General features: G+C 36.0%; 1 protein-coding gene across 1 annotated transcript in view; it reads left to right on the plus strand.

Annotated features, from left to right (window-relative positions):
* Window positions 1–27,567, plus strand: part of GRID2 (glutamate ionotropic receptor delta type subunit 2) — a 1,225,688-nt gene that overhangs the window by 550,856 nt on the left and 647,265 nt on the right. Inside the window, exons 5-6 of the mRNA XM_006084662.3 lie at window positions 4,667–4,951; window positions 16,415–16,620. Of these exons, the coding sequence (XP_006084724.1) occupies window positions 4,667–4,951; window positions 16,415–16,620 (491 nt within the window). The remainder of the gene's footprint in view (window positions 1–4,666; window positions 4,952–16,414; window positions 16,621–27,567) is intronic.

Here is a 27,567-nt window from a genome sequence, read left to right on the forward strand (position 1 = left end):
GTATATTCTTACAAGTAGAGAAGCAAATGTCAGGTGCTTTTTGGTGAATGAAAAAGGAAAAAAAGCAATTGCAAATACTATGCTTGTGACTCATTACTGGATTAAATAGCAAAAAATAAGTTCAATTCAGCTGTTCAAAAATTTTATAAATCCTCCGCATCTGCCATGGAAGGTTACCTTATGTTCTCAGTTAAAAGAGCTCACTGATTATAAAGGTCAATATTGATTAATGAATTTTTCAAGAAAAGTAATCCATCATATGAAATATATTGAGCTATTTAAAATATGTCCTCATGTGATAAAAGATAGAAACTATAAATGTTTTAGAATTCTGGAAATATGGTATGCTGCATTGAGTTGGAGAAACTTGAAAAAAATGGAGTCTTCTTCATTGATTATTATGGGGGAACAAGATAAGAATCATTTTGGGAGGTACTATAATTCTTATTAACTCTGTGTTTCTTCTTTACCTATACCTCATACCTACTAGCAAATTAAGATAACGTACGTATCATTTAACTTAAAAGTATACATTTATACAGAGAACTTCATTTCCATAACTGCTAAGTGACCAAAAAGGGTGAAAGTTTTGATCATTGCAATTAAAAGGAAGAGAAAAAAAAGAGAGAGAAAGAAGAAGAAAGTGAGCTTTCAGCAATTAGTGGAGAATCTAACATCTTTGATAGTGTTAAAATCTCAAAGCAGCTGGAGTCACAAAACAAGCAGCTGTTCAATATGCTCTATATGTTTGGAGGTGCATGCGTACATGCATACATAATATAAGTAAATCACAGGGCTTGAAATAAAAGCGTGAAAGAAATATGTCATTGAGAAGTCCTTGGCTTGAATTCTTATAATTAAATCGTGAAGATGCCCACAAAACACTGTTCTCTTGCAAATTTAGTTTCACACTCTTTTTAATGAAATAAAGTATGCATTGTATGGAACTAAAACTAAATAATGTGGTGTTCTAACAGTCAAGACATGAAATTCTTGTAGCAAATGGTAGGCTGCTTCACTAAGCTTTGTTTCTGTTCTTGCTGTGGCTCTTTGTTTTCTCAAATCTCTCTTCTGCTGTCACTAGTTGTAGTCTCTATTTTATACTAAACTTTATATAGGACCCTATGGAAGGTCAATGTCCAGAGCAAAACAATTAGTATGTTCTCTCCTTAAACCCAAATTTTTTATTGGTAAAATGAGGCAAAGTGGGCATCAAATATAGACTTGGTAGGTTGCCTTGCAGAACCTTTCCTATATATGTCCAGCTGGGGTTGTGTTTTGGGTCAAGGAGTCGCAATCCATTTTCTGCATGTGAGTTCTTCCTTTCTCTTTAGTGGGACTACCTATTTTACCAAACCTGACAAGAGACAATCTTCAATTGAACTTTCCCCTGTGGACAGCTCTATCTATCTTTTCTTTGCCATAAGGTTACAAATAACATTTTCTTACTATGGTGAAATGAATATTGGACAATGAGTTAGAGACCAGAGAATTCTTTTATTTATTTATTTATTTATTTATTTATTAGGAAAAGGTGTGCTTTTTGACAGCCACAATCATTAGCAGGTAGAGCAGTATAAGAGGAATGGTTGTGTATGACCACTCTCCTCCCCTCATCTTTTCCTCGGAGAAACTTAACATAATGATTTTGGTACTTTTTCTTATTTCGTCTCAGAATTTTTCTCAAAATATTGTCCCAGATTGCCAACTTACCCAACAATCGTGGTTGGTATATGACAGTGGTCAGCAAACTGCGGCTCTCGAGCCACATGCGGCTCTTTGGCCCCTTGAGTGTGGCTCTTTAGGAAAAATGTAGTTAGTTTTGCTAATGTATGTACTGGGATGAATAATATAAAATACTAGATAATCAAAAAATAATACATTTTCTTATATAGTAGTAACTCTTTCTAGTATGTATGTTGTTTGTGCTCTTATTCACAGAGGTTAACAGGAAGTAACATAATTGATTGAAGGGAATTATAGATTATACTAGAGGCCTGGTGCACGAATTCGTGCACAGGTGGGGTCCCTCTGGGTGGCCTGCAGGGATCAGGCCAAAACCCACAGTCCAATGCCACCTGCAGCTCCTACCTGCCACTCCCACTCATCCTGGCCCCACTGTGCCTGCCTTGGGCTCGTGCCTAATCAGTCCCAACTGGGAGAGGCTCGTGCTGCCGCAGCAGTGCTCACCAGCCATGAGCCCTCCATCTGGCTCCTTCCTAAGGGGGTGGCCTGCGAGATAGAGCTGAAACTGGCTCTCTGACATCCCCTGAGGGGTCCCAGATTGTGAGAGGGTGCAGGCCAGGCTGAGGGACCCCAATGGTGCACTATCGGGCCAGGGAGGGACTGCAGGAGGGCTCCAGGGAATGACCAGCCCATCTCACTCAGTCCTAATCAGCCAGACCCCAGCAGCAAGCTAACCTGCCGGTCGGAGCATCTGCCACCTGGTGGTCAGTGCACATCATAGCAACTGGTCGACCAGTTGACTATCTGCCCCCTGGTGGTCAGTGCATGTCATAGTGAGCAGTTGAGCAACCTTAGCATATCATTAGCATATTACGCTTTGATTGGTTGTTTGGTCATTCTGCTGTTCGGTCGTTCTGCCATTGGGTCTATTTGCACATTACCCTTTTATTATATAGGCTACTGCATCAAATTTATCTGCTACATGATGATTAATATATGACTCTGGAGTTAATCTTTCTAAATCTGAAGATTAAAATAGATAATTTTCATATATTTTTACATGTGACCGAATATAATGTTAAACAGTGTTTGTTATCTCAAACTATTATATGTATAACTTTATAATTTTTGTGGTAGATTTATATTAAATGTTATATTTATTTAATCATTATTTATTTATTTTTATTTTTTAGCAGATTTTTTTTTTTTCAGAGATAGAGAGAAATATAGGTCAGTTGCCTCTGGTATGCATGCAACTGGAGTATATGCCCTGACTGGGAATGAAACCCAACCTTTTGGTGCATGGGGCGATGCTCTAAAAAACTGAGCCTATCCTATCAGAGCTTAATTACTATTAATTAGTGTAACCTAAAAATAGAATTCAACTGTTTATACATTAATAATATTCTCTTCTTTTTATTTTAAATGCTAAATGATTCAAGCTTTTAATCAAAATATTTTCTAAAAGTGAATTTCTACTTGCTTATATAATCAGTAATGGTATTATTTACTACAATAATGAAATAATCTAGTGACCAGTGGTTTTGCATAAATTCATTGAAAGTAATAACTATAAATTTATATTGCTTTCTGTGCTGATTTCATGGACATGAGTAGCTACTATGATTTTTAATAAAACTTTAACCTCAATCTGTTATGGTCTAGAAGGATTCCTCTCTTGTGCTATTTTTCACATTTATTTAAAATCATATAACCTCTCTTATCCTTGAAAATTATATCCCTAATAATTTTTAATTTATTTTGTATATATTAGTTGTCTTACCATTAATCATAATTAATTTATTTGATGTTTATATGCATGCCATTAAGATAGTACTTCTAAACTTACACTTTGTCAGCTTTCATTAACTGACCAGTTAATTACATGTAGGTACTTATCATTTCAGTCTTCCTTTGAATTTTCAAGAACTGTGTAAAACAATTTATATTAAAGTCTGAATGTTTAGAATGTATGAATTAGAATGCCTAAAATCTAGGATAAAGACAGAGCCAATTATAATAGATAATCTTCTAAAAGGAATTTATTTTGCCTTGATTTTTTCTGAATTACTTTTCTTTGTATTTATTTACTTTTTTCTTTTTTCCTTTGTAATGTTTTTACTTTAAAGATTGGCATTCTGAGATATCACTTCTTATCTCTTTTTTCCCCATGTATGTTTTGTCTTTACATTTACTTATAATTTATATTTGTTCTAGTTTTATATATTTTTTGAAGTTAGCATATATTCATATATAGAATGGTTAAAATGAAATTAAAGCAGTGACCATAAATCATATAGTAGAAATAAGAAATTATTCAGCTGGAAACCAGAATGATATTGTTGCTGAAATTTAGTATTTGACGTGACTATGTGTTTTCTAATTTGTTAAGAAAAAGAACAAAAGCATTTTCAATTCTCCAGTTTAGTAAAAAAGATAAAGTGTTATCAAAGTTTTAAATCCCAGCTGGCTCTGTTTTCTATGGCCAGAAATCGTTACTCAAACCCTTCAACACTACACCCCACTTCATTCATTCACCATAATAATTTACATATTATCTCCTTTTTGAAAACATTATATTATGTATTCAGTAAGGCATTACCTTTTCTCTGAATTATACATTAATAATTATAAAAGCATAGAATGCCCATCATCTGAGAGGCAGATAACAGACACTGAACTATATCTAACCCTGGCAATAATCCTGCAAGATTTATGCTATTTCATTCACTTTATGGATGATGCAACTGAGACCAAGAGAACCTAAGTAATTTGCACAGGCTAAATAACTAAAGGGCAGAATTTTTAAACTGTATTTCAATAGCATTTTGTAATTTGAGGATCTCCTCAGTTAGAATGTTCCTTTAAAAAAATTTTACATAGTTGTGTAATAGCTCATAAGCTTAATTCATTGCTTCTCAAAAAAAGAGAAAATACATGAAACTCATTGACAGTCCAATATTACTATGCTTTTTTGCAGCCTGTGAACTTATGAATCAAGGCATTTTGGCCCTGGTCAGCTCCATTGGCTGCACATCAGCGGGATCCCTCCAGTCTTTGGCAGATGCTATGCATATCCCCCACCTCTTCATCCAGCGAGCAACAGCTGGGACCCCAAGGAGTGGCTGTGGACTCACCCGGAGCAACAGGAATGATGACTACACACTCTCTGTTCGCCCACCTGTCTACTTAAATGAGGTTATCCTGAAAGTGATCACAGAATATGCCTGGCAGAAATTCATCATATTCTATGACAGTGAATATGGTAAGTGTTTGCGATTTGTGTGAGTTTTGTAAGTGATATTTTTATGGCAAGCAACTTTATGAAATCTTGAAAAATTTTGAGGAGCTTACTCGTTATCATTTGTGGTTTTTTTGTCCTGTCAGATTCTTCTAATAAATCTAGCAGCAACAACAGAAATTTTAAGGAAAAGTTCAATCATTTCTATTAAATCCTTTTGAAGTCAAATGCTATATAATAAAAGCCTAATATGCAAATTGTCCCCTCGACTGGGAGTTTGGCCAGGGGGCGGGTCTAGCCAGCCAACCACCCATGGCCCCTCCCCCTTGCTGGCCCCACCCCAGCCATCAGTGGCCACAGGCAGCTAAGGGAAGGGAGGCCCCAGCTGGCAGCTGGCAGCCACTAGGGACCCTACCTATGCACAAATTTTGTTTACTGAGCCTCTAGTTTTAATATAAATTCCTATACCAAATGCTGTCAATACATATTTCCAAAAGAAATCTAACTCCAATGCATCTTTATTTTTCAAGTAATTGGAAGTCATAAAGACAATACTATATTTTCCCCTTTCAAAAACATTTATATCTCTATCCTATATAATCCTATATAATAAAGAGGTAATATGCAAATTAACCCTCATGCCCTCACAAAATGGCTACCTACGATGAGGCCAGCAGGGGGTTAGTGAGGGACGACCAAACAACTGAACAAGCAGGCTGTGTAGGGCGACTAGGCCAGCAGGGGGGTTAGTGAGGGACGACCAAACAACTGAACAGCAAGCTGTGTGGGGTGACCAGGCCGGCAGGGGGGCCAATTAGGGACGACCAGGCAGGCAGGCAGGTGAGTGATTAGGAGCAAGCGGTCCAGGATTGTGAGAGGGATGTCCAACTGCCAGTTTAGGCTTGATCCCTGGGATCAGGCCTAAATTGGCAGTCAGACATCCCCAAGGGGTCCCAGATTGGAAAGGGTGCAGGCTGGCTGACGAGACCCCTCCCTCCCCTCGCCCCACATGAATTTCGTGCACCGGGCCTCTAGTTTAATAATAAAAGACCATTTTGGACAGATCTTGGAACACTGAAAAAATGCTTATTTCTATTTATTGGTTCCAAAGAATCTGACATATCATGCTTACACCCTTACGAAGACTTCAGTAACTACTTAGTACTTAACTCTTTGGAGGCCACTAAAATTATGTTACTGAAAGTTAGCGTGGCATATTGTCTACAATATGAAGTCTCACAAAATATTGAGTAGCATGAGACACTTTATTTAACTTTTCAAGGTAAAACAAAAAGCATTTGTCCTAAATTTACCATAATTTGCAAAGATACTTTGTCTAGGAATTTTTTACTTGCATTTAATTAAGCAAAAATGATATTGTTTTTGATTATTTTATTTTTCTGAAGTAATCTACTTGTTTTCTAACTGATCCCAGAGATAGTTTCTCTCTTTTTTTTTTTTTGGTCATTGGGGGAATAAAGATAGATATAATCAAATGAGAGAGATAAACAGAGATTGGTAAGGAATATATATTTTGAAATATGTGTTTCCTCAGATATTTGCCTTAAGAGTGAATCTGAGAACAATTTTTACATCCACTATGGATGTGTCTAGTTTTTACAGTTGTATGAAACAAGCAAACAACAAAAACAGCAAGATAATTTTACCTCCTGCAGTGCAACTTATTTTCCTCAGCAAATAAATAAACATTTTTAAAATAATGGTTTTCTTGTCTTAACCTACTCAGCATTGTGAACAATATTGGAAAACAGCTATACAAGACTCAGCCAGAAAGAGGCATCAATAGAACTGAGCATAAAAAGGTTGGCAGAAATCTGGGGAGCAACAAATAAGAGATCCTGCGACCAAAGCAAGTGGTAGTTACATTTAGCCCTAAATATTCAAAGGTTGCCTGGGGTTTTGGCAGCCAGAGTCACATTAAACTTGATGGGTAGATTTCAGCCAAAAGTCTGTGGCACTCTCCGGAAGCACACTCCTTTGCGTCCAGCACGGAAATTGCTCTTTCTGTTGCTTAATTCACGTTATTTAGGGGTCACCAAACAAAGACCAAGAGACCGAAATGAATAAAATAAACAAAAAGAAAATTAAAAATAACTGATTCATCAGTAAAAATAAGGATTGAACACAAATTCAAAATTCATGGATAGGATTATTTACTGAACATAGTAAATTCTACTAAAGGAACCAATAGGCTGAGTATGGGTCTGTCCGTTTTCTTCAATCAGATTATGTATGATTTTTATAACCATAAATGGCATTCTTATGACCTCTGCTGAGACATAATTTGAAATAATGAATTTTTAAACCCTAAATCTTTCTTTAAGGTGAGAAAAGACTTTTTAGTTAGTCCTATCAAAATAGTCCTTGTAAGATACAGACAGAAAAGTGATTTTTGGATAAAGGCATTTTCATAACATTGAAATGAGAATTTTACTCTTTAATATAACTGTCCATGCAGAAATCCTTTGTCATCTTGTTTCTAAGTCCTACACGGGCTACATTAGGAAATTAAAATAATACATTTTTATTATTAATGAGACAAATATTTTTGCAAATGTACTCTAAATTTGTAGTCACATAGAATCATTTACATTCATTTGAAATTCCTCATTTTCTTTCCCTCTGTTTTCCTTTTAGCAAATAAGATGCTATAAGCTCTGTGTATGCCTGGGTCCCCTTAATGCCCATGGATGAAACTCCTCTGTCCTTTGGGGGAGTGAGGAATATCACTGATAGAAGCAGGGTTTTAGGAATAATAATTTTAAAAAAGCATTTTTCTTTACTTTGATGAAAAACTTGCTTCTGACTTATTATTTAATTTAATAATTTATTAAAATTACTTTGCTTTTATCCTTAAAATTATCTCCAGTAATACTCTTGTTAGTGAAAGAAAATTTCTCTTTGATACTTACAATAAATCTTGCTAGTAAAGAACTGGGCAAGAGTCCAAAATAAACATCAATCTATCCAAATACCTTGTACCTTGAAGAGGGTTATGTTTATTTACATATCCATTCATCAGTGTCCTCATTTTAAGTTCAAACATTGGATTTGCACTTGACTTTTATCTTGGTTATTAGGAATTACTTTCATTAATGAATGGATTAAGCATCATCTATGGATGGAATCAGACAGCCTGCTGGAGCCAAATGTTATTGAAGATATATTTTGCTTAGAGAAATATACTTAAAAAATGATTAAGCTTCTATATCCAGTTAATTAGAGAAACATTTTTTCAAAAACAGTGAATTATGGTTAAGGGCACAGTATAAAAGTCTACTTTAAATTCCCTAACAAAGAATAATCAAGTCTTTGATTTGAAGTAAATGCATGAAAAGAGAAAAGAAATGTGGACACTTTATTTGAATGGATTGATTCAAAACATTTTCTAAAAGGCTTGAAAAGAGTTTAGCAAGTGTTGAGCTTTTAAAAATGTGTCATTCAGCAAATGTTCATTGCTTATTTGCTTAGAGCAATGTAAAATATGAGATAAAAAAGTTTTACAGAATGTGGTCTTAGCCTTTAAGAAGCTTACAATTAAAAAAAAATTAGAGGTAAAATACTTATATGACTCTCTTAATAGAGAAAATAACGTAAGTATTATGAATGATGCAAACTAAACCCTAGTGGTGAGTGATAAAAGAAGTGTCTAACTTCAGAAGCAATAATCAAAGGCTGTATGGCTGGACTTTGATTTGATTGTTGCCTCTCAAAATCCTACAAGCTTTCACAAAGTATAGCTGATCCAATAGAAAGTCTTGCAGCAATAAAAATATTAAAAATAATATCTCTATATATTTTATTTGCCAGGAATTAGAATAAGTATTTTATATTATATAATTTACTCTCTTCAATATCTACTACCTAAATACCAAGATCAATTTCCCATTTTCATCATAATGTGCTTTTCATATATTCTACCTTTATAAATTTCTTTATCCTTATCTATTCTCATTTTTCAGTATCAGTATATGAACTGACAAATTTATTCATTGCCACATGCACTTAGAGCCTTCAAGAGGCAAGACCTGTACAATTTTTAGCAAAATAAAAACACTTATACTTTGCTGTGTTTCCTTATAATTTCTGTAAGTTAAAAATTTTATGCTAACTCTTTATTCTATTACTCATTATATTGCCCTACCCTTTTAATTCTGCATCATTCTTAATTTGCTTAGCTTTTAACCAATCTCTGAGAGGAAGTTTGGTCAAGTAGGGGGAATAAGATACTCAGGAAGAGTTATTAAAAGCATTTGGCAGTAATCTAGGCAGGCTCACTGTCAGAGATGTCTATGCAAGTAATTAATTGAATATACCAGTAAATGGCTAGATTCCAGAATCAGGGAACTGACAATATACAGAAACCAGGAACTTATAGGAGTAGGTGGTCCTTAAAATAGAATCAAAGCAGATAGATTGCTTTAGTGGGAGGATTCTGTTCTGAAAGTATTGATGAGACAAAAGTTGAATTTCAGGCCTGGGAGAACTGAATAGAACTGATTTACTAGAGTGATATAAGCAGTAAGGTTGAAGTACTCTTTATCAAATGAACTATTTAGGTTCTTTCATTTCCATTGCCTGAAACAATATTGATCCCAGCCTGATATTGGCATGGATATATTGGTAGGTGCATTTTAATGGATCTAGTTATGGAGACTGGAAGAATAATATGGATAATAATAATGGATCTAAACAGCTTGTTATGGTAATGACATAGAGACATGAACTTGAAAGTAGTGAGATACCCACTTAGACACCCTCATCTCTACTTCAGTTCAACTATTGGCTTTATTCTTAGGCAAGACAGATGGCACTGGTTACTCTCAGCATATCCTTACAGGTTATTATACTAAACAATGATTCTTCCCCTTCTTTGTCTGTTTATCAAATATAATTTATATGGAAATATATCCATATATCAAGTCTCAGGCCCTGTTTGGGTCCTATGCTAATCCCTGAACTAAATAATTTGGTCGGGGCATGACATGCTCTCAGACACAGCTGAAATGCATGATGGTTCTTTGAGTGAAAGATAGGCATACAAGGACACATGGGCTTCCCTTACCAATTTGAAGGAAATCTTACCTGGAAGAAAAAATTATTTAACTCAAATTATGAAAAATTAAATTAAAGATTAAATTTAAATGTATTAATTAAGTTAATTTATTTTACATTTTAATTTAATATCAAATTTAATTATATTAAATGTTTAATGTTAAATATTTAAAATTATAAATATATGTCTTTATAATTTAACCTTTACCATTGCCTTTGAAACATAAACTTTTTAAGTTAATTTTGAATTTGTTTATGTGTGTTTGGTCAGCTTAAACTTATTTTATGTATTTAGCCTTTCTGACATTTTCCTCACAGGTTTAGTATAGTATTTTCTCTTTTACAACAAGATTTTTGGTCATATGTAAATATCTAATTTGTTAAACTCCGATTTTCTGAAAATCAGAGACCTAAAAGTACTGTGGCATGGGAATTACTACTGGAGTATAATAAATAACTACTATATACATATGTAGATAATCAAGTTTCTTCCTTTGTTTGTGTACATAGATAAATATATTGGCTGAATACAGTACTTTGGCACCCATACACATAAACACAAAAGAAGAAACTCAACTTTATGTAATACTAAATGGGTTACTTATTGTCTCCCCTGCATCGAAAAACACTGATTTAGTAATATTATATTAAGGGTCAATACATATTTGAGTGATTTGATATACCTAAACACTATCCTTAAGGATTCAGTATGACACCCTTTTCTTATACAGTGGGGCCTTGACTTATAAGTTTAATTCCTTCTGAGACCGAGCTCGTTAAGGAGCTCGTTAAGGAGCTCCTTAACTCAAATTACTCTGTCAACTCAATGCAAAAAATCTGCCGAGAGACAGCTGGTATCTCAAAAAACTCGTTAGTCAGGACACTCTTAAGTCAAGGCCCCACTGTAATTAAATTGCCATACAATAGGCCCCTTTGAAATGAATACTGAATGACTATCTTCATGATTGCATTCCTTGGAAACACAAAATATATTCCATGCATTTTGATGTAGGTTTAATGAAGGCCCATGAAATGGACACATTCCTCTTAATTGATTGAAAATATTTACAATTGCCCTGAAGATATTTTCAACTATCTAATGACTTTATTATTAACTGTCTCTCTAGACCAGTGGTTCTCAACCTTGGCTGCACATTAGAATCACCTGGGAATCTTTTTAAAATCCTGATTTCTGGGCCTCATCCTCCAGAAATTCTGTTTCTTTGTTACTAATGTTGTGGCCCTACCCCATAACAAAGAAACAGAATTTCCGGAGGATGAGGCCCAGAAATCAGGATTTTAAAAAGATTCCCAGGGGTTGAGAACCACTGCTCTAGACAATGTTAAAGCCATTTATTACTCATTTGGCCACATTCCAACTTTCAGTTCTCTCATTTACTTCAATGTGCATCCATAATCATATAATTTATCCAAGCATCTTACTGAACTATTTCCTTTGCATTAGTGCATATTATGTCAAGCAGGTAAAATGATATGTTTGGATTTGTTCATCAGTAAAATGTCCTTTAAAAATATTGATCAGCCCTAGCCAGTTTGGCTCAGTGGATAGAGCGTCGACCTGCAGACTGAAGGGTCCCAGGTTCAATTCCGGCCAAGGGCACATGGCCGGGTTGTGGTTCAATCTTCAGTAGGGGGTGTGTAGGAGGCAGCCAATCAATGATTCTCTAATCATTGATGTTTCTATCTTTCTCTTCTTCTCCCTTCCTCTCTGATATCACTAAAGAAATATATATTTAAAATATATATATATATATTGATCAGCATTATTGTAAAGATAATGCATATATTGAAACACTATGATCTAATGTAAAAGCCAAAAATTCTTATCAAATAGGAAATCTCAGTAATGGACCTCTATTGCTGAACTGTGTTATTTTTAATAACTTAGTTAATGAACCTTCCTTCCACTACTTGTTATTCAATTATCTGGTCAATAGAATTATTAATGGCTGGAAACACTGACCTGAAACTACTATTTAATTTTCTGCTATCAATAAACAGCACTTAGTCACACCCACAGGCCTGGAAGCTCCTTGAGGTCAGGCACCATGTATTGTCTTTTTTATTTCTGTAACCTTTATTTTCATTTTCTGCTAACTAATAGGCATACAGATAATGTAGTTAAATAATTGCAATGGTTGATTATGTTCATGAATTAACAAAACCAAAGGCCCATGCTCTTTTAATGATGATTTTCCACAGAGCAGCTAATAGGTTCAAATTCTTCTCACATCAGACGTACCAGTTGCCACATATCATGGGTGTTTGATGTTGTTCTCAAAGAAGCAAAGCTATTATTATTTAACTCCTGCATTCCAAGAGTCTAAAACATTATGCTTGCTATTTTGGGTAGCTAGCCATCATTCAATTTCAGGCAATTCTCTCCTAATGGACGGGGGAGGTTACTCTTAACAAGTAGCTATGTACTATTATTAATAACTGGAGGCCCAGTGCATGAAAATTTGTGCACTCGGGGGGGGGGGGGGGCCCTCAGCCTGGCCTGTGTCCTCTAGCAGGGGGGATTGGGCCTAATTTGGCAGTCAGACATCCCTCTGGGAACCCTCGGGGGATGTCTGACTAACGGCTTAGGCCCTCTTCCTGGGGAGAGTGGGCCTAAGCTGTTAGTTGAACATCCCTTAGCGCTGCTGCGGAGGTGGGAGAGGTTCCCGCTACCGCTGCTGCACTGGCCAGCCATGAGCTGTCTTCTGGCTAAGCCAGCCGTGGGCAAACTACAGCCCGCGGGCCGGATCCGGCCCGTTTGAAATGAATAAAACTAAAAAAAAAAAAAAAGACCGTACCCTTTTATGTAATGATGTTTACTTTGAATTTATATTAGTTCACACAAACACTCCATCCATGCTTTTGTTCCGGCCCTCCGGTCCAGTTTAAGAACCCATTGTGGCCCTTGAGTCAAAAAGTTTGCCCACCCCTGGGCTAAGCGGAGCTCCCCCTGTGGAAACGCACTGACCACCAGGGGGCAGCTCCTGCGTTGAGTGTCTGCCTCCTGGTGGTCAGTGTGCATCATAGCCACCAGTTGTTCTGCTGTTGGGGTCAATTTTCATATTACCCTTTTATTATATAAGATAATAGCAACTGCCATGTGATTGATAGGCATACACACGTACATGCTCATGCCCTCACTAATCTAATCTTATAAGACATCTATGAAATAAATATTTCTTTATTTAGAGATCAGAAATATTTCATGGTGATTGCCAGGGGTTGGAGGGTGAATGGAGATTGAGGAGGGTCTAGGGGGGAATAAATGGTGATAGGGACTTGACTTGGGTGGTGAACACACAATACAGTATACTGATGATGTGTTGTAGAATTGTGCACCGGAAAATTGTATATTTTTAAATCCCTGTCAGCCCAATAAACTAACAAAAAGGACAAAAAAAGAGATTTAAAAAAAACTTTTTAGAATCACATATATTAGGCAATGATAACCATAATTCCAGAATAAGGAACCAGAGATATACTAACAATATTTTATCACATCACTTTTCTGGCCCAATACCTATACATAAAAAACTTACCTTCTGTTAAAAAATAAACGCTAAAATCTGTCAGAATGTTTTAAAATCAAGGGGATATCATTTACAAACTCCATTTGAATCAGACTATCTTAACAAGTCACTCGCAGACTTAAACTGCTTTTCATACTGAACACACAGCCTGTCATCCACTTAGAACCTCTACTTAAATTTTTCAATAGATAAAAACCATATTTAGAATAAAAGCAAAACCTCTCTGTGTCTCACCAGGGTCCACATAATGTGACCCACACTCTACAAGGAGCGTCACCTGCCTCTGCCCTCCTTACTGACTGGGCGACACCACACTGGAATCCTTCAACTTCAAACACTAGCTCTTTGCTGCCCTCGGGCATGTTCTCCATGCTGTTGTCTTCACTTCCTATCTCTCTGTCTAGGTAATGTCTTCTCATCCTTTAGAACAGTTTAAAAACCAGTTTTCCAGAGCAACTTCCCTTGAATATTCTAACTAAAATAGATCCCCCTCCCCGCCCTGGCATTATCTCCCAGGATACCCTTCCTGCTTCCTTCGAGCACGGATGTGGTTTGTATGTCTTTGTTGTTTACTTGTTTATTGTCTGTCTCAGTGTGGAGAAGGGTATTCACTGTTGTACTCCTTGTATACAACATCCTGTCCCGTATTCAATTAATATTTTTGGAGCATCAAAGTTAAGATATGAAATTGCATTGATATATTATTTCTGTGAACAGAGCATTTCCTAGAGCATGCCGATCTGGAGCCTATGCTCTGGCCACACAGTGTTTTCTTAGCATCTCTACTTCTTTCAATGTATTTTTAATTTTGTTATGTATTTACTTATTTTTTAATTTATCTTTACTGTTAAACGTATTACAGATGTCCCCCTTTCACATTTAGATTCACATAGAAGTGATTCAAACTAAAAAAATGAAATGAAACAACAACTTAAAATTCAAAATCAAAGATCTGCTAGACATGTATTTTAAAGGCATATTGGTTCTGGGCTTTATTTTTATTTTTTTATAAGATTTCTAAGTGATTCTGATTCACACCAACATTTGAGAACGTCTCCTTTAGTGTGCATAGTCCTGTGACATGTCTACCACATCTGTGAAATTGCATCAGATCTAACCCTTTGTCTAATCCACTCCTGAGTATCTTACCCCCTTAGGTACTTTCAGACTTGGATATTTAATGAGTACATAATACATTTATTATCCCCACTCTTTTATCTCTCTTTTTTTTTAAACCTTGATCCTTTATTTTTTTTATATATATATTTTTATTGATTTTTTACAGAGAGGAAGGGAGAGAGATAGAGAGTTAGAAACATCGATGAGAGAGAAACATCGATCAGCTGCCTCCTGCACACCTCCCACTGGGGATGTGCCCGCAACCCAGGTACATGCCCTTGACCGGAATCGAACCTGGGACCCTTGATATTTAATGAGTACATAATACATTTATTATCCCCACTCTTTTATCTCTTGTTCTGCTCTAGATGAGGCTTTGTTCTTTTAAGCTGCTATGATTCTGCCATCCTGGGTTTATAATATAATTAGGAATAAGGAATATAAGGTAGCATTTATATAGTTATCTATTCTATATCAGCAATTATTTTAAAATAAAACTAATAAGGAAGTAAAATTTTAAAATTAATTTGTAACCTTGTAAGTATAAATTTTGTTATGAGTAAATGTCAATTTCAAAGTTTGTGACTATTTGTTGTCTTGCTCTATAGGTTTATATATTGCTTTTAATTGTTAATGTCTTAAAAAACACATGAACTAATTCTTTCCCTTGAGAGACAAATTTTGCATGCATGCAATCGTGTACAATTAAGAATTTTTATATAGTCCACTGACAATGCCACAACCCCATTTACTTCTTATCCTTAACTAGTTTTCTCCATTAAAACATTGTATGGCATGAACATATGTAGAAAACATGTAGTTTATTATATAGTAAAAACAAATCTGCTATACTAAGTTTATATTCTAACATATATTTTCCAATTATACTTATCAATGTTCAAATCCCTTCTATAAACAGTCAATGTGGTACTAGGAAGAAATATTGGTAACAGTTCAGACATTTATTGATACTTGAATATACATCCAGGAATAAATCTATAAACACTTTATTTAGACTTGACTTTATCCTCTTTATTTAAAAGTAAATTGTACATAATTTTTTTCTGATAATCTTTCAGAACTTATTTTTTCCTTAATGGGTGTGTGAATATTAAGTTAAATTTTGTTTTATATACAAAGTATAATCCTTATACTCCTGATAAGAAAATTGTCTCCTACCCTGTTTGCCAAATTTGAGCTAAGGAGGTGGTTCTCATAAAATAGACAAAAATGAAGCTATTTTATTTGTGGTCTAAATGACCTGCGACACTTTGAAGATAACCCCTCAAAACTCTATTTTCATTTAGATCATAAATGTCAAGTTTAGTGATATGGTTGCCTTATTTTAATAAATGTTAGCAATCTTGATTCAGATTCATTCATCAATGCTATTCATGTTTTACCTGAGGAAAAATCACAAGTGTACTTTCCTTATCTGACAACTGCGTTAGGGAAGTGAGAGGATCCTAGCCTAACATTTTTCACAGGTGAGATAGTTTAGAATGTCCAGTGAAGAAAAAGAAATTCACTTTAAAAATAATAATCTCTACATTTGTTACTTAAACACAGTAAATCATGCTAAATCTTAAGCATATTTGAGAGTTTCACCTGCTACTCGGTTAATAGTTTTAGACAGCCAGCCTTCCATGTTGAACAATAAACTACTCTGCTATAAATGAAACGGTTCTTGTTTCCCTTCTGTGCTCCAGTTCACACTGTGATGGGATTTTGATGTTCCTAGATATCCGTGGAATACAGGAGTTTCTGGACAGAGTATCTCAGCAGGGGATGGATGTTGCACTTCAAAAGGTAGAAAACAACATCAATAAAATGATCACCACTCTCTTTGATACCATGAGAATCGAGGAACTGAATCGCTATCGAGACACTCTTAGGAGAGCCATCCTCATTATGAATCCCGCCACAGCCAAATCCTTCATTACTGAGGTAAGAAAACTCGTCAGGGGGTGGGGGCAGGGTGTTAAAATTAAATGCATTGGAATAGATCCCACAGAGAAGTTGAAAGTTAAGAGCAGCGAGAGGGAATTAAGTACACAACTCTCATCAGCACTAATGGAGGTTAGCACAGTGAATTCCCAGCTCATTGCATTTACCCGGTACTGTCCAGTTAATTGCTGAGAATGTTTGCATTCATATATATATTTAGACACAGAGCCAGGATGGTTTTAAAAAATCTGATGGGGGTGTAAAAGTGCCATTGACCTGAATGAATCTAATAAATTCACTAATGAATTCAAAAGTGCAAAGTTCTCTAACTAACCCTTAAATTCATTTGCAAGTTAAAATTTTATTTCTGAGAAAAGATTTACTTGAATCAGGCTTTTGTTGCCTGGTCATGATTACTTTTACAAAAACATATAGCAAATTTACCTCTGCTCTGTGAACTCTGTACTAAGACAAATAATTAACACTGTCTGAAACTGCAAAGTAATGACCACTATACACTTTATGATGCTGCATCCTCAAAAATTTTATTGTATCTGTTCATTTGGCTGGAAGCTTAGAAACTTTGTCAAAATACAATTAAGGCTTTTTATTGATTGATGTAACATCTCTGTGTTCTAAAATGCTTACTATTGCCTTGCAAAGGATTATTTTCAAGTCATTTTTGCCTTGCTTCAAGTTTTTGGTTTTATATAGTGCTAGATAGGGCCACGACATTACATACTTTCAGATGGGTTTTATTATTAGTGTTTTTTATTTGGGTGACATTATTTGAGTAATACTTTTTCTCACTTCTCTATTATGCTTTCTTTAATTCCCAAAGCACTGGTATAAATCCTCCAAATTAAGAATGTGTTAGAAGTTCTATGACACTCTATATAATTGGTATCAAGGAACTGAAGCAGAATATAAATCACTAAGAAGAATAAAACTTTTTGGAAAATATCAATACTGTCTTTTTTAATTTTAATAGAGAAATTCGTTGTGCAGCTTAAGGATAAACACAGAACTTTAAGCTTTTTCTAGTCTTGCAAATTGAACAACTAGACTTTTCCACAATAGAAAGAATATTTCCCATTTGACAGGAGTTGGTTCTTTCCTTTAAGAAACACAAAGTCTGCTATAAGTTTGAAGAGAAATACACAACAACATGTAATATAACTTGGAATCTTAAAATTAAATAAATCAGGTTGAAGCTTCTGTGGTCATTTTTGGCTGGGGCGATCAGAGAGGGCTTCATTAAGAAGGCACATTTGAACTGGACTTAGTGTCTAGAGTAGGAATTCATAAAAGAAATGTGGGATGTAATAGATAAATACCAGTCTATCTCCGCCACTTTCTGGTGATGTTGTATTGGCAAATTACTTAACATTTTTGAGCCTCAGTTTTGTCATCAGTAAAATCGGAATAATACATTGACTTAAATATATTAATATGGATTAATGAGATATCCTAAGATATGCCCTAGAGAAGAGGAAATGGAGCCTTTTACGAAGGTGGGGAAGCAAGTAGATAGAGATAGGGCAACATATGAGGAAGAGCAGGCCTGGGGAGAAGGTGAAGAAGTCTATCTTGGCCATGTTGAATGTGTTATTTAATCCTCAGAGTTCAAGTAAATTAAATGTGTTATTTAATCCCTCATGTTCAAGTAAATATATATACAGTAAATATTTGGATACATGATTCAAATGCTGAAGAGAGCTCAGGTCCTAAGACAGACATATATATTTAAAGCACTGCAGTGTGTAAAGAAACAGTAGGTCAGGTAAGGGTAAGGGCACAATTGAAGACCAGGCACAGGCAGGGAAATAAGATCTAGCAGAGGAAACCAAGAAAAACCTAAGCAGTAGGGGGAAAGCAAAGTAGAAAAAAAAGTGCGAAAGAAAAATGTTGTACAAAGCAAAGGAGAAAATAATATCAATGTGATATTGCTGAAGAATTGTCCAGTAAAATAAGGGCTGAAAGTGTATTAGATGAAAAACCCAGAAGTCTAGTTATTTAGCAATAACAAGTTCATTTGTGAGTTAGAAAAGAAGACAGATTTCTGTGTTGAGTGGTGGATGTGTGGTGACAAAAGGGAAACAGTGAACATTAACCAAAAAGTGCGATGAAAATAGCCAGAAAGAGCTGGGAAAATAGAAAAGTCTACAGATGAGAGATTTCTCAGCATAGAGTGCCTTTAAACACTTGCATGTGGAAGAAATCTCTGAAGGGGAATTTATAACGAATAAACTAGAAAGAGCTATAAATGATATCTCAGGGAAGCTCTACTAATTTTGTGAAGTGTAAAAAACTATGCAGGGAAGGGGTAAATTATAGTCTAAAAGGTAGGGGGAGCCTGGCCAGTGTGGATCAGTGGTTGAGTGTTGACCTATGAAGTGGGAGGTCACAGTTCGATTCCTGGTGTGGGGCACATGCCCTGATTGCAGGCTCTATCCCCACGAGGGGTCGTGCAGAAGGCAGCTGATCACTGATTCTCTGTTATCATTGATATTTCTATCTCTTTCTCCCTCTCCCTTTCTTTCTGAAACCAATAAAAAATATTTTTAATAAATTTTAAAGTTGGGGGAGACCCAGATAATGATATGTCATTGGTTTGAATCAAGTAGAACAAAGTGTAGTGTAGCTATTAGAGTTAAGCATTTTAGAATGGAAACTCAAAAAAAGATATTTGTATTGAGGAGCCAAAGGTTCCTAAGAATGGCAGAGAATAGAGAGAGATTGCAAAGGGTCATGGAGGGAATTAACAGAATTTGATATGTTGACTACTTGAGAAGTTTGGTGATAAAAGTAAAAATAAATTATAGATAATGTTTTTAAAGTTGAATATCAGAAACAGAAAAAGTTGATTCATTTTTGGGAGAAAAAAACTGAAGCTCTTTTGCACTGGGCTTAATAAGGCAACCAGAGAGGGATTAATTGATGAGGCTGGAACCCAGAATGTTAGACCTCATGAAGCTCTATCAGAGAAGGGCTGCCCATGACCAATAACCAAAAATTGCTGTTTCAAGATTGATAAAATGAGTCCAGACTTTATTCAAGTAATTTTATTTGAACATCTTTGTATTATTGATAATTTCAACTAATATGATCTTGACTTGTATTGTGACCACGGCCCTCTATCCTTGATTCTGAACGTTGATTCTTGTAATAACCTATTTCTATCTTTGTTTTCAAACACATGAAATCTATATTTGTGGTTTTCCTGAGAGATTCCTCTCCCTTCCTCTACCCAGCCACCATTTTCCCCCACTCACTAGTCTTTCACAACCACTGATCTTATGTGTCCAAATTGTGGACTAAGTTTATTCTACGGACTCGAGCAGTGAAGTAGGAATGCCAGAATGAATGTGAAACCACTGCCTTCCCCATCCTAAGCTGGCCATACTGTCCTCTGACATATATAGTGGTTCCTGTTTCTCAATTAGCTGTTCTCAAACTCATCTCATGCCTTCTAGAAGCATTTCGCCATGTAGGGAATAGGTTGACCCCTTCAGAACTACCAACAATTCATTCAAAAAGCAAGCAGCATGGAGCTCAAAAGGCAGGCATCACTAAAGATTGAGCAAATGGGACATTGCCGTTCAATTGGAGGTAGTACTAGATTTTGTATGTGTTTGTGTGAGGTCCTTGCTCTAGGACAGCCGTGAGCAAACTACGGCCCACGGGCCGGATCTGGCCCATTTGAAATGAATAAAACTAAAAAAAAAAAAAGACCGTACCCTTTTATGTAATGATGTTTACTTTGAATTTATATTAATTCACACAAACACTCCATCCATGCTTTTGTTCCGGCCCTCCGGTCCAGTTTAAGAACCCATTGTGGCCCTCGAGTCAAAAAGTTTGCCCACCCCTGCTCTAGGATCATAATGCCAAGAATAGTTGCCTCATTTTACCCCAGAAAGTCTACTTGGGTCTTCCAAAGAGAATTCTACTTTTTGGGGGGCATAAGTATTAATATCAGCTTTCAGGAACATGATTTATGAGACTGTGTGAGAAGGACCTGTGAAAATCAACAAACACTTAAGAGTTGATCCATCTTATTTACTGATTCTGTATTTGTAAATTCACATACCACTTAAAATTTATTTGTAACTGTAAACTCAACACTGGAGATGCTTTCATGATCATTCACAGAAATGTGCAGAACTGAAAAATTTGAGTTACCAACAGCCCATACTCCCTGATAAGATCAAATCTATGCTCTGCATTCTTATTTCATCTCTCATATTGTAAATGTATCCTTTTTGCAGCCTATGTAGTGTCCTTTTGCATTTTTTGTGCCTTTTGTTGGTGATTTCACTGTGTGAAATGGCCTCCGAGTGTACTGCTGAAGTGCCATCCGTCTTCCGATACACAAGCAGGCTGTGATGCCTCTTACTGAGAAAGTACCTGTGCTAGATAAGGTTCATTTGGGCCTGAGTTTAGTGCCCTTGGCCATGAGTTCAATGTTAATGACTCAAGATGCTATTATTTGAATGTTTGCATCCCCTGCAAATCCATATGTTGGAATCTTTTGCTTAATGTGATAGTATCAGGAGGTGGGGCCTTTGTGGGTGCTTAAAGCATGAGATAAGATTAGTGCTATTCTAAAAATAAAGAGATTCCATAGAGCCCCCTAGTCCCTCCCCTCCCACCAAGTAAAATATAAGAAGTGTAAAAATATAAGAAGTGTGCAACCAGAGGGCCCTGTTGACACCTTGATTTTGGACTTCTAGCCTTTAGAACTGTGGTAAACTACCCAATCTGTAGCATTTTATTATAGCAGCCAGAGGAATTGAAACACAACTTCTCTCTCTCTCTCTCTCTCTCTCTCTCTCTCTCTCTCTCTCTCTCTCCAAAGAAACCAAACCCTGTGCTTTCCTTAGAAGCTATGGCTCAGTATTTACTAATTCAGTATGCATGATGAATTTATAGAATATAACTACTGAGAATGACAAGAATTGACAAATTGATTGTACTCCCCTACTTTTCAGCTCCTGATCTCACTTCTGCCCTCCATTTGACTTGGTGTTTGCAAGTATCAAAATGTCAGCAGGATAGAAGGCTCTTTGCTCTGCCCCTTACAATGATATCTAGTCTAAGGCTCCTTCTACCTTCTTCATCAGATACCACTGCTTCAACTTATTTTTTTTTCTTTCAGTAATTTATTTTAAAACACTTCTCTTATAGCCTTTACCTTTGTTCCTTATGATTATTGGTTTACTCAGTCCATTGTATTCTGTTGGGGTTTTGGGTTGCTCCCTTTAACCTTCTTGAGTCGGAAGTTCCAGAATGTTCTTTCAGATTTTTAGAGATTTAAACTAAACAAGCATAAAGTACTTTTAAGAACCACTGCTGCAATTTTTAGGAAATAATATATTGAATCCTGTCATTTTAGATTTGGAAAGTATATCGCGTAACATTTTGTTCAAATTTACAGTTATAAAAATTAAAGATGTCTCTAGATCTAATCAGTAGTGCTCTCTAACTTCCTGTGGCATCGTTCTACTCCTTTGCAGCAAATGCTGACAGTGGATGGTAGGGGCCACTCACAGTGTGAAACTGGTAAAGTAAGTTGTCAGCAGGTCAAAGGGGGTACATCACTGTTGGTTCCTAAGAGAAGTATTTGTAGAAATTACTGAGATTATATGATGGATAGAAAGGCAAGTGAAGCTAGAAAGAAACTGATGGATTGGGATAATAGGAAAGATAGAGGAACTACAGGTTATGAGGAGGGCAGTGACAGTCAGGTTCAGTAAACATCTAAGAGAGGAAGAGATGGAGGGAGAAATTGTAGTCAAAAAGGGGGAATCGTGGAATTTCCACCTTTACTGCTTCCTATAATTTGTAAGTTGGCATGGAAAGTTGTTGAAATATTCAAGGGACGTATTAACTTAAAAGTAAAAAGTTTAAGGTTTAAAAACAAAATTACTCACTTAGCATTGTCATTTAATTTCTAAGGGGCAAAATGGGCATATCAATTCTGTTTCTATCTTTTTTTTCTGTCCCTGGAGCAATTATGTGGCATTGAGTTAATTATGCTCCCTTTGAAGTCTTAGAAATTTAATACATGTCTATAGAGAGTGCTCCACCTCTCATTCAAGAGTTTCAAAGCTTTAAGAAAAACAGTGCAGTTTTGTGCAGCTGAGTAAATCAACTGCTATTATATTGGTAGAAAATTGTTAACACAGTGTACCTATAAGTGTCCTTGAAATGAATATGGTGAAACAGGGGTGCTCACATGGTTTGATTTAAATATACATTGGGATGGCATTTTGAAAAACAGTAATTTTTTACATAGGAAAAATGTTGTTTTGGATTCTATGTAAGTTATACCATTTTCAGAAAGGATACAAATATCATATATAAATTGGTCACAGCTTTTAGTTTGCAGGTTTGAAATGAGAAAACCGATTATTTAAAAACAGGATATTTTATTACTCAGATAATAATGAATATCATTTTCCATTTGCGTTTTTTCAAGTTTTCAGAAAGGAATCTTACTGTTAAATCAAATTCCTGTTCTGCATTAAGAAAAGCATATTAATTCTTATTCCTTAAACACACTGTATGCAATAACAGAAAACTTCAATCTTGTCAAACAACAAAAAGACAAAGTTACTTACCTTGAATATGTAAGCAGCTTGACAGAAATAAGCCTTTAGGAAGGAATATGAAACAAGTGACAGTATCTGGTCCCTATGGATGAAGAAAGATTCCTTGTCATCAAAAGGGTACCTTGAATATTCAAGTTACTGTGATGGGTATTTAATAGCTACTTAAGTAACTCAATTGTTACCAAAAAGGACTTATTTGGAGACATTATGCAATGCACAGTTTTTAATACGAGGCCAGCATAATGATAGTTTAAAAAGAAATATATGACAATATTTCCCTCACAATGCAGCCATTGCACAAAGGTTTCTCTAATAATAGCATGTTTATAAATGACTGCTGTGCATTTCTAAAGTAAACTTTTTATTGGAATATGATATACATAAGAATAGTGCATTTATTATGTGTACAACTCAACTAATTTCCACGCACATGTAGGAAAAACATCATTCATTTTTGTTGCTCCAAAATAGTTCATTGTATGATAAGCCACAGTTTCTATAACTTATGTTGATTGTTTTTCCAGTTTTGCCTATTACAAATAGTGGTTCTATACACATCTCTTTTTGTATGTATGTATTTTGGTTGAGTGGATACCTATGAATGGAATTTCTATCTCAAGAGTTATGCATAAGATATGCTATTTATTAATGCTAACTAATAGCCAGTTTTCAAAACTGTTGATACTAATTTGGTTTCCTATTAGTAGCAACTGGAAATATTTCAATTTTCTAATATCTCACCAATACTTATTATTTTTCATCTTCATTTTATTTATACCCATAGGTATGTATTAAATTCATATTTTGTTCTCAGTTTGCATTTTTGTGATAAATTATTTTGTGTATGTATTGATTTTTTGATATTTTCTTTTATGGAGTGCCTAGTCAAGTCATTTTTCTTTTTCTCATGGTTTGTATGAGTTCTATATATATTAATGGTAAGAGTCAATTGCCAAATGAATCTATTTTAAATACCTTCTCCCATTGTTGTTTCATTCTATAAGTAGTGGATTTTGATGAACATAAATTCCTATTTATAATGTAGTCCAAGTTATTAATATGTTTTCTTTATAGTTAGAACCTTTAGTGTGTTTTTAAAAGAAAGCTTCCTCTTCCAAGATCATGAAACATACGCCATGTCTTTTCCAAAATTTTTCTTTTTTATTTTTAACTAGAGGCCCAGTGCAGGAATTTGTGCACAGGTGGGGTCCCTCGGGGTGGCCTGAGGGGATCGGGCCAAAACCCACAGTCCAACGCCACCTGCAGCTCCTACCTGCCGCTCCCGCTCATCCTGGCCCCACTGTGCCTACCGCAGGCTTGAGCCCAATCAGTCCAGATCCAGAGAGGCTCACGCTGCTGCAGCAGCTCTCGCCAGCCTTGACCCCTGCGTCTGGTGCCCTCCCAAGGGGAGTGGCCTGTGGGATTGGGCCGAAACCATCTGTAGGACATCCCCTGAGGTGTCCCGGATTGTGAGAGGGTGCAGGCCAGGCCTAGGGAGACCACCAGTACACAATCAGGGCTGGAAAGGGACCACAGGTGGGCTCCAGGGCGTGTCCAGCCCATCTCCCTCAGTCCCATTCGGCCAGACCCCAGCAGCAAGCTAACCTACAGGTTGGAGCGTCTGCCCCCTGGTGGTCAGTGCATGTCATAGTGAGTGGTTGAGTGGCCTTAGCATATCATTAGCATATTATGCTTTAATTGGTTGAACAATTGACCTGTCACTGGACAACCGGACACTTAGCATAGTAGGCTTTTATTATATAGGATATGTTGTCTGATGTTCTTTTCTTTTTTTAAAAATATATTTTATTGATTTTTTACAGAAAGGAAGGGAGAGGGGTAGAGAGTTAGAAACATCGATGAAAGAGAAACATTGATCAGCTGCCTCCTGCACACCTCCCACTGGGGATGTGCCCGCAACCAAGGTACATGCCCTTGATGGGAATTGAACCTGGAACCTTTCAGTCCACAGGCCGACGCTCTATCCACTGAGCCAAACCAGTTAGAGCTGCTGTTCATTTCAACACAGGATCAGTGTTTTTTACATGGAAAATAATGTTAAAAGTTTCTACTACCAGTGAATAAAATGGTAGGTAGATTTGAAAGTATAGGACCATTCGTTACTCCTGTACAGCCTCTTGTATCTATGTTGCATTTTTTTTTCTCTCTAACATGAGCACATGATTTTGGAGAGAATGAAAGACTATATTGATGATTTCACTGAAATAAAAATATTTCTATGATCCTGTGGTAACAAAAGTTAATGGTGCTGGATTCTATAATAAAAATCGTAACTCTTTCTAGAGGCCTAATAATATGGATCATCAAGTAGGAGCTAGGAACCACTTACTCAAAAATTTAACTGCTTCATATGGATACTAGAGGCCTGCTGCATGAATTCGTGTATGGGTGGTGTCCAGCTGGCCCACCCCAATCGGGGCGATTGGGCTGGGCCAGCCACGGGGAGGGGCCGCAGATAGTTGGCAGGCCAGCCCTGCCCCCTGGTCGAACTCCCATTTGAACTCCAGGTCGAGGGGACAATATTCATATTAGCCTTTTATTATATAGGATGCTTTTTACAATAGCATGGAATTCTATGAGAAAAATAATTTTAATTTAACTGCACTTGAAAAAAAATCTCTAACAGGCAACATTCATTCCTGACTCACTTGACGTTTTCTTATGTCACAGTTATCAATTATTGAACTGCTTTCGAATCTGAGTTTTTGTTTTCCTTTAGTATTGTATTGAATTTGAAAGGCAGCTCTGTTAATAGCCAACCCAGAGCTTTGGAAATTTTTGCAAATGAGAAAGTCTCAAATTTGTTTTACTTTCCTCTTGATCAAAATCATGTATGACAGCTATTGCCTCTGGTAATGAGGCCTGAAAAAGCATCAGGCTATTCTTTTCTTTTTTTAAATTAAATTTATTGGGGTGACATTGGTAAATATGATCTTATAGGTTTCAGGTGTGGGTTTCTATGTTACAAGATCTCTATATTGTACTGTGTGCCCACCACCCAAAGTCAAATCTTCTCTAGTCACCATATATTAGGATCCCCTTCACCCCAACCCCCTTCCCTCTGGCAACTACCACACTGCTGTTTGTGTTCAGGAGTTTCTGTTTTATATCCCACATATGAGTGCAATCATATAGTTCATAGCCTTTTCTGACTGACTTATTTTACTGAGCATAATGTTCTCAAGGTCCATCCATGTTGTTGTGGATGGTGCTATTTCATCCTTTCTTATGTCTGAGTAGTATTCCATTGTGTACCACATCTTCTTTATCCAGTCTTCTATCACAGGACACTTTGATTGTTTCCATGTCTTGCCACCATGAATAATGTTGCAATGAACCTAGGGGTGCACATATCTTTGTGAATACATTTTTAAGTTTTTTTGGTATATACCCAGGACAGAGATTGCTGGGTTGTATGGTAGCTCTATTCCTATTTTTTTGAGGAATTGCCAGACTGCTTTCCATTGTGATTGTGCCAGTCTATATTCCCACCATTTTTCAACAACCTCTCCAACACTTGTTATTGCTTGTCTTGTTAATAATAGTCACTCTAACAGATGTGAGGTGGTGCTGGGGAAACTGGAAAGCCATATACAAAAGAATGAAATGATCACAGGCTTTGTTTTTCTGATTGGAACTCTATTGAGCTCTCAGAAAGTCCTCCTGAAGATGGGTATGAGACAGATAATTAGGTTCCAATGAGTTTAAACTTCCAAATAAGACAGATTCAACTCACCTCTCTCCTCTGACCACCGATTTGGGATACTGATGTTGTTGGACAGTTTGCTTCTAACTAATTCTAATAGTCTAAAGTTCATTTAACAGTTTTTGCCTTTGCAGTATCTAATTTGCTATTTTTTTTTCTATTAGGTTTTTGAATGGGTTCAACATTTTCATTCTATTCATTGATTAAAACAAAGTTAAATAAGAAAATACCCAAACAAAAGTGAGAATTGTACTCTTATTTGAAATATGAAATCACAATTGCTTTAACCTTCAAGACAAGAGAATTGAAGTCCTTCTCTAATTCATTATTCATTTATTCATTCATTCAGACAGCATGTTTAAAGCTATTTTGTGCAAGGCAATGTGGAAAGTGTTGCTAGGAATACAATCATGAATGATACATGGTTTTAGCCCCCAAGGAATATGCAGACTAATAAAGAAAGGTTGTAAACATAAAATTCAAAATAATAAAACCAGAAGAAAGGAAACAGTTAAGTTATTCTCCTCAACTTCCAAAGGGAAATTATAAATAAAGACATCATAGTTGCTACCTAAATTTAATCAAATAAAGTGTGTAGATTAT

The sequence above is a fragment of the Myotis lucifugus genome, unplaced genomic scaffold (assembly GCF_000147115.1).
Source record: "Myotis lucifugus unplaced genomic scaffold, Myoluc2.0 scaffold_12, whole genome shotgun sequence".
NCBI classification, from domain to species: domain Eukaryota; kingdom Metazoa; phylum Chordata; class Mammalia; order Chiroptera; family Vespertilionidae; genus Myotis; species Myotis lucifugus.